At 61.1% G+C, this 8,084-nt stretch overlaps 3 protein-coding genes across 3 annotated transcripts; 2 read left to right on the top strand and 1 right to left on the bottom strand.

Moving 5' to 3' along the window:
• Nucleotides 1-390: 390 nt before the first annotated feature.
• Nucleotides 391-1,629, top strand: MNEG_11553 (hypothetical protein; the record flags this gene model as incomplete). Its single annotated transcript, XM_014039977.1, has 4 exons — nucleotides 391-531; nucleotides 836-899; nucleotides 1,235-1,308; nucleotides 1,552-1,629. The coding sequence occupies 4 exons, from the start codon at nucleotides 391-393 to the stop codon at nucleotides 1,627-1,629; spliced, it is 357 nt and encodes a 118-aa protein (XP_013895431.1).
• A 1,033-nt stretch (nucleotides 1,630-2,662) lies between these two features.
• On the bottom strand, nucleotides 2,663-6,160 carry MNEG_11552 (hypothetical protein; the record flags this gene model as incomplete). The annotated part of the gene is made up of 7 exons (XM_014039976.1): nucleotides 2,663-2,909; nucleotides 3,153-3,210; nucleotides 3,905-4,025; nucleotides 4,420-4,473; nucleotides 5,201-5,299; nucleotides 5,496-5,594; nucleotides 6,026-6,160. 7 exons carry the CDS (start codon nucleotides 6,158-6,160, stop codon nucleotides 2,663-2,665), a joined length of 813 nt encoding a protein of 270 aa, XP_013895430.1.
• A 503-nt stretch (nucleotides 6,161-6,663) lies between these two features.
• MNEG_11551 (hypothetical protein) lies at nucleotides 6,664-6,873 on the top strand (the record flags this gene model as incomplete). The annotated part of the gene is made up of 1 exon (XM_014039975.1): nucleotides 6,664-6,873. One exon carries the CDS (start codon nucleotides 6,664-6,666, stop codon nucleotides 6,871-6,873), a length of 210 nt encoding a protein of 69 aa, XP_013895429.1.
• Nucleotides 6,874-8,084: the final 1,211 nt, after the last annotated feature.

The following is an 8,084-nucleotide window of genomic DNA, read 5'->3' as shown; positions in this document are numbered from 1 at the left end:
GGGGGGTGCTGTGGGTGAGGCTGGTGTGTCCTGGGGTTTGTTGTTGCGGGTTTGTTGGGGGTAGAGGGATGCTGATGGAGCTCGTGTGTCCGTGGTTGTTGCGGTTTAAAAAAAGGGGGTTTGCGGGTCGGCGAGTCCTCGCTCAGGCTCTTCACCAATCAATTCGCTGCAGAGCACCCGACACGCACACACACACACACACACACACACAAACACGCACACACGCACACACACATACACTCTATCTCTCTCTCACACATACACACATTCACACACATGTACACATAGACACATCCGTGCGAGCACACACACTTACATACACACACTCACACACACACACACACACACACACACACAACATAGACATGTACACAACCACACCACCAGGTCATGGCCAAGGCGCCCCTGTACTACAAGCAGGCCATAGAGCATGCGGAGAGCGAGTGGTCACAGCACCACGCCAAGCGCCTCATAGACACAAAGACAAAGGGCCTGCGCGGCAGCGTGCCCCCGGGGTTCCCCTACTTCTACGTGCAGGCACGTGCATTAAGAGTGCCGCATGGGCCGGCTGAGTCAGCGCGTTTGCTGCAAGCCCATGCTGACTGGATTGCACGACTGTGGGGTCAAAAGTGCGCCGGCTAAGGGACTGGCAAGAATGGGCTGCTACGCGCGGCGCGGCGCAGGCGCGTTGCAGCATGCCAGTCCCCACGGGCCCAGCCTTGCGGTGGCGGCGCGGCCCTGCGCTCCCCGTTTGCCATGTAGCGTCGTTCGGCGCGCCGCCTGCTCTGTGAATGACGCGTTTGTCCCGTCTCCCTCAAACCCTCAAACATCGCAGTTTGGCTACAGCGCGGGCTACCTCCATGTGATTGATGACGAGAGCACCTTTGACCGCGAATTCGGTGGGTGCCGGCCTCTCACATCTTACACTCATTCCAAAGGCCCCACCGTCGTGGCTCTGGGCGCTTTCCCCGCCCGCAGCCGGCGCCCCGGCGGCGCTGCGCCGCGGGTGTCGGGCAGGCGGGGAGGGCAGGCGTCGGTTTGGCCGCCAATCGGTCGAGCGGCCAAGGTCTGCTTGGGTGCCTTGTCCTATCTCGTCTTGCAGCGTGGAACCACTATCCTAGGGCGGTTTTGCCAAGCGGCGACCTTTACCTTGGCACCAGAGCCCCCTCACAAACCTCACACCAAACCCATCCCCGCGCCCGCCGACCCCGGCCCCTGACCCGCGCCCTCTCAGGCCGCCAGGTGGCTGTCGGGCTGCTGCGGCTGCCGGCAGAGGAGATGCACCGCAGGCAGCGCGCGGAGCCTCAGGTAGGGCTCTGCTCTGGCAACACTCTGCCTCCCACCCCCACCCCCAGGCTGTTGCTCCTTGGCTGTTGCCTGGCTGCAGCGTGCAGACAACCCCTGCCATTCACTCGCCCAATAGGCCGGCCTCAAGGGCAACGCCTGCTGACGCCTCCCCAACACACACACACACACTCTCTCTTACACACGCGCACACACATCCAAACACACACACACACACACACACACACACACACACACACGCTGCAGGCGGCGCAGGAGCGCGCGGCGGCGCAGTTCCGCGCCGCCTTTGACAAGTACGACTGGACCAAGGCCCTCGCAGGCTGATGTGGCGGTAGCCTGCGCCTGGACTGTCACTTTCGGCACCACGTCTTTGTGCGCGTTGCAGTTGCTCGGATCTCTTGCGTCATGGGCTGCAGGCGGGAGTTTGTTGACCGCCGTTGCCGGCTGCCCGCAGCTGCAGTTTTTGTGCACCGCGCTGATGTGCCGCGCTCATCCATCAAACGTAACAGTCTGAGCGGTCAATCTGCTTGTGGGATTTATTTACAGGCGCAAAGGACAGCAGTTGCAACATGGGCAATCCCACGTTCAGGGACTGTGATCGCCGTATTTCTCATGCAAAGCGTCGAGTCACATAAGCACTAGAAAAACCCAGGCAGCAACACGCGGGTGTCACGCCTCAGCAGAAGAGCCATTAGCAACGGCCCAACGTGTGTGGATTGGTGCAGCCCGAGGACCGGCCCCGCTTGATTGAATGGGCGATAACTCAAATTGCAGCTTGTGCGGCCATAAGGCAGGACAAGGCCCAGGCTGCACCTCTACAGGATGGATTATAGCCCTGAGGCGCAGCAACAGAGGGGTGCCCCTGGCCTTGGTAGGATTTAGGTGGCCGGTACTTGTGCATTATTCGTGGTTTTCAGAGCAGGCACGCTTGTGTGCCGTTGGGAGAGAGTACACAATTGAAGCGCGGCCCGCCAAGCACGGCTGCATCAGCCGGCCGAACCGCGTGCTTGAGGAGGATACCTGAGAACGCCCGCACTGGCAGGCGTGCGGCGGCAGCCTCACGGTTCTATGCCATGGCGGCATCAGGCACCCAGCCGGAAGGAGCCGGCCAGGGAGCGAGGGCACCTGTCAACAGCAGGCTTCAAAAGCCCCCTGTGATGTCACTGGGCTGCTTGGTCGCTGGGCAGCCGGTCTGTGCTGTCAAACACAGACGGATTTCGCTCACGACAACAGTCCAACCTTCAAATCCTCTGGTATGCATGGCCAAAAGCACCCAAAATAAAGAGATCGATGGACCGCAGACAACCAGACCCATCCCGATCGTGCTCGGCCCAGGCTCCCAGATCACAAATTGAGGTCACACCTCATTGTCTGCGCCTGCCAAGAACTTTGCCGCGCCGCCGCCGGCGGCCGCACCCGCCCCCTGATCCTTCGCCGTGTGCCCAGCCTTGGGGTCGGCGCCCCCGTCCCCCTGCTGCCCCTTCGGCTTCCCCTTGCTGTCGGCGCTGACTCCGCCGACCGGATTCGCAGCCGCCCCCTCGCAGCCGTTTGCCGCCTCCAGCTGGCGGGCTGCTAGGTCCCGCTGCTTTGCGGCGCACACCATGCTGCGTGGCAGGCGAGGGGCACAGTGAGAGGGCGGCCAAGCTGAACATCAGCACACGCGCGTTGGGGTGGTGATAGCGCTGCCCATGCCAACCCGGCGCATGCGACACACCCCGCGGCGCCGAAACGGGTGGCTGCGCAGCAGGCGCGGGGGGTGTTGCGCGTGCTGACTGTGCATGCTGGCTGTGCATGGAAACTGCAGCACAACCAATCTCGGGGCTGCAGCTGAGGGAGAGGGGGCTCACGTGACGTATTTGCTGATGGCGAGGTACGCTTCTGCCACAATGCTGTCCAGAGGAATGTCTGTATTTGGCAGGCAGAGGCGATGCGGAGGGGGGCGGGGTTTTGTGGGAGCCGCAACAGCGAGGGACGCTGCGGCAGGCCAAGGGGAGTTTGACAAGCGGGCGTCATCAGTCACGCTTGAGGTGGTTTGAACGGAAGATCAAAGGGGGAGCTATATAGCTCCACCCCCTTATTCAGGGGTGGAAGATTCAAGGGATGGTGAGGGAGGTGGTTGGGTGGCAGATCAGGCGGGGTGACATTCGCCTGACCAAAGTGATACATTAGGGTTGGCGAGCAGGGGAATGGGTTGGGGGGTGGCAGGGGGGCGGGCACACATGCAGGTGGGCGGGGTGTGGGTGCTGCCTGGGGATTTGTGTGGACGGCTGTATGTGGTTTTAGAGCTTGCAGAGGCTGCTGGAAAGGTGGCACAGTGGAAGGCAGCGCAGACGTTGCCTGGCACCATGGAAGCTCACAGCGGCAGGAGATAATAAAGCACAAACGAAAAAGTTTGCAAATGGCAAAAGCACGTGTCTGGTTGGGTGGCATTTGGTCAATAGGCCCTCACTTCCAAAAAAATCCCTGTCATCGCCTTGCAGGTCATATCTTGTAATAGCATCAGGATGGAGGCAAGGCGCATGCCTGCACGGCCTGTCGCGGCAAGTATGCCCATCCAGACAACGCCCGCGCAGTGTAGTGCGCTTGCCGCGCGGCCCACCGTTGAAGTCGCGCCCGAACGGCTGCTCGACTTCCACTGCCGCCTCCTCCACCCCAATGATGCCATAACCGATGACGAGGCACAGGGGCATGGCATACCACTGGTAGTAGATCACGTAAACCTGCCCAGGGGGTTCACAGTCCGCAGGGTTTGGTTCATGTTCTGTGAATTCAGGGGGTTGCCGTCCATTTTGTTAGGGCTGTTGTGCATTCCAGACGGGAGTGGACTGGAGGGGGGGCAGTCGACGAGGACTGCGGTGCGCGCGACAAGGTCAAGAGCGCGCCGCTGCGCCCGTGCCTTAGGCTCGTCAACGTCATGGTGTATCCGTCCAGGGTGGCACACGGCTATTGCTGCTGGAATTATTTATGCGACAATCCGGCCTGCATGCCAGGCCCCAGCAGGACCCGGCCCGTGCAGCAGCAAGCGCATCAAGGGGCAGCAGCCGGGGCCGCACAAATGCACGCCTTGCCACGTGGTCGCTGGCGCCGGCGGCCGGGCAGGGCCGCGGCGCTCACCCATGGCACGCAGGCCAGCCACAACGCCAGGAAGGTCCTCAGGTGGGATATGTACTGTTGGATTGTTGAAGAGGCGGGGACGAGGCGGGCGCACAAGATGAGTATAGGGGCGGTTGAGGTCACGGATAGTGCAATGGCAGCGAGGGAGGTAGAGGTGACCTTAGGGTCCAGCTTGATGGGCCAGTGACCGCTGCAAGGGTCATCCCATTACGTCCGGGATCTGTCTGTTCTGGCACTTCTGCTGCTGATGCTACTGGCACGTTGTCTAAAACGCGTGTGCGACTGTGAGTGTGAATGAGTGTGCGTGTGCGTGCGCGTGCGCGTGCATGCGTGCGTGCTGGCGTGTGCGTCGGTGTGCGTGCGCGTGTGCGTGTGTGCGTGTGTGCGTGTGTGTGTGTGTGTGTGTGTGTGTGTGTGTGTGTGTGTGTGTGTGTGTGTGTGTGTGTGTGTGTGTGCGCACCTGCGCGCATGCAAGCTGGAATTTGGGGGTGGCTTGGCTCACCGCAAATGGTATTGGTGTGGTGTAGACGTTGACGCACGCACAGAACTGCAGTGACGCGATGAAGAGGAGACGACGCTGCAGTTCTCCGGGGTGTGGCAAGACTCAGGCCGGGACGGCCCCGCAATGGAGGCTGCCAGCCACCTTGTGTCAACCCTGCGTGACTGTGTGTGGGAGACAGCCTCCAGGCCGCCCTCTCCCCCATGCGGAGGAGCACCCACTGTACACGGCCAACACGAAACATCATGTGCGCGCAGACCACTTTTTAATCATCCTGCCCACCTCCATGTACATTGTGTCGCAAAACCTCATCCAGTCGCTGCTCTTGTCCGCGATGTACTTCCTCTCCATGTGCATGACATTGTAAATGCAGTACAGCACCTGATGGAACGGGTGACGGGTGACAGGTGACGCCGCAGGTTGACTACGCCTCCAACCAGCACGCTGGGCAATCAGCGCCCCTCCGTCGCTGCATAATGCCCGGTTGGTTTGCATCTTGGGTTGCATAATATAACCCTCAGCAAGCAAGCTGCACTCATGCTGGTGCGAGTTCACGCCCAACTTCACGCCTCCTCACCGGGTCCCTGTCAGCGTGGAGCACCTCGACCTCCTCTGGTGGCAGCAGGTCCAGGAGGTTCTGCTGGTTCCGCTCGTCACGCAGGTGCTGCCGCCCCACCTGTTTTGTTGAAAGGTGACCAACAGGTTGTTGAGCTTATGACGGTGTTTTCTGCAAGAGCGCAGGCTGTAACTACGTGTGCATCATGGTCAAGGGGCCCCCGCCATCTGCCGATCTATGCAGCAGCAGCAGCGCTACCCCTACCCCTAGATTGAAGCATCCCCAAGTGGGCCAAGCCCAAAACATCCGTTCATGTTGGCGCGAGCCTCGCTACATTCCCCACCGCACGCATGCCCATCTGCATGCAAATGCACATGTACACACACGCACGAAAGCACGCACGCACACATCATACGCACACACACAACACGTCACGTGCGCTGAACAGCCAAAGGCATGCAATCAAACACACACGACCCCCTCTTAGCAGACAAACACACTGGCAAAGCACAAAAACAATGGAACACGACAGCTAACGTGTTCGGTTTTACCTCCAGCGCCACCATCAGCCAGTTCAGCCGTGTCAGAACCAGATCAAACGCCGCCTCCCTGCCCCCCAGCGCGATGAAGCTGGGAAGGTGGCCCGACAGCACACGCGCCAGGTTGTTACCCGGAAGGGGCGCCATTTGGTGTGGCAGTGCAATTAGCACAGCGTGACACGGCCGCATTTCAGCCTGGGGCGGCACCCGCACCGACGTACAAATGCGAGCTGCTAGCGCTGGCGGTTTCGCCAAGCCAAAGCAGTGCTCGTCAGGCGCGGTTGATTGTCATGCATGCAGGGGCGCAACCCCTGCAGGCGGCGACGACGGCTGCAACGGCTGCGCCTGGCCAGGGGCTGAGTGTGCGGCTTCACCATGTGACAGAAGTTCTTGAAACGGTCCGTGCCTGTCTGCCACCGATTGAATGCCGCAATGTTCCTGCAGAAAGAGGTGCAGGGTGTGACAGATAGTTAGCTGTTTGTTCTTGGGCGACCTGCATATGAAGGGATGAGTGTGGCTCCGCAATGAAATGTGTTCATCTGAGTTACGTCGCCAGGTCCACACTGTGCCCACAACCCAGGTTCTGCACACCAGAAGTGATAGATTTACTGCATGCGCCTCTGTTGTTACTGCTGCTCCTGCCAATGCGTATGCTGCAGCCTCTGTCACTGCCGCTGCCTCTGCCTCTACCGCTTCCGCTGCTGCTGTTTGAACTGCATATGATCCTGCTGCTGCTGCTGCTGCTGCTGCTGCTGCTGCTGCTGCTGCTGCTGCTGCTGCTGCTGCTGCTGCTGCTGCTGCTGCTGCTGCTGCTGCTGCAGCTGCTGCTGCTGCCGTTGATGTTGCTGCTGCTGTTGTAATCGCGGCCGACGCCAGCCTGTCTGCAAGCAACTCCTCTCTAGGGTTAGCAGCCTTGCATCGTCAGGCCCCTGCACGGCTGCAGGTGCCGCCCCGTCCTCTGGCTGTCTGCTCGAGGGCCCCTGCCCAGTTTTGTATCAAGCCCGCTGCGTACCACTTCTGCTGCCAACAATGCCGTGGAGCGCATGCCGCGCGGGTTCACATGCGTGATTGCAGCGCGCTCGACGCACTTGCACATACGACCGTGCGCATGCATGTGCACACGTGAGCATGCAGCTGCGCCACACCTGAATGAGAGCAGCAGGAACAGCGCCACCCCTACAGTCGTCGTGACAGACGACAGCTGCCGCAGTCTGTCCTCCTGCACATCGTTGTGGATGACAACAACGGGGCGTGGCAGTGAAACGGCGCACTTGCATCGGCTGCGGCCACCCCTCGCCACGCGCGCCCTGTGCCGCGCGCACGCGCATGGTGCCGCGCCGTCTGGGGTTGCATGCAGGCTTGATTCCCATCATAACCTCCGATGTATCAGTATATTGGCCCGAAAGTGTGCATATGTTGGCATCGTTTCCCGCGTCCGCACCTTCACCCCATCAGCGATGAGCGTGTTGATGCCGCAGACGGCGCAAATGTAGACGACGTACACCAGCAGCGGCAGCCACGGCACCGCACGGCCGCGCAGGCTGCAGAGCGACACCTGCGCGCTCGCGGGGACGAGCGTGCCAGTCCTGAGCACCTTGTCATGCGGCTGCAGGCTGCGTCGGGCGGCGCCCCTGTAGTAACCGCAAACACCAGTGCTTTTGGGGCTGGAGGATGCTCGCCCCCAGGGAGGCTTTGCTGACCACCCTCTAGCGCCACCCCACCTTTCAGTACGAGTTGCGGAAGCAGAGCCAGCCAGGCTTGCCCCTTTCCTTGAGCAGCAGCTGCGTGCCCTGCGGCACGGGTGCATGTATGGCGGAGCAGGCGCTTGACGCGCCACGTATGCGAGCTCTTTGAGGGCTCCACGCAGCCAAGCGGTGGCAAAGCAACATGGGTGGGTGTCGGCGGCCCGCGGGCGGCGCGTTTGGGGGGTGCAGTGAGGGGTGGATGGAGGGCGTCACACGCGCCCACGAAGACCGACGTATCCTGCTGATGCCGCTGCGCACGCGTTGGCCCTTCATCTAATAAGGAATGCCACTCACCAGTGACTGGGGCGGCGCCTGTGATAGATAGA

This window comes from Monoraphidium neglectum, assembly GCF_000611645.1.
Source record: "Monoraphidium neglectum strain SAG 48.87 unplaced genomic scaffold scaffold02798, whole genome shotgun sequence".
Lineage (NCBI taxonomy): Eukaryota > Viridiplantae > Chlorophyta > Chlorophyceae > Sphaeropleales > Selenastraceae > Monoraphidium > Monoraphidium neglectum.
This window is presented reverse-complemented; position numbering and strand designations above follow the sequence as displayed.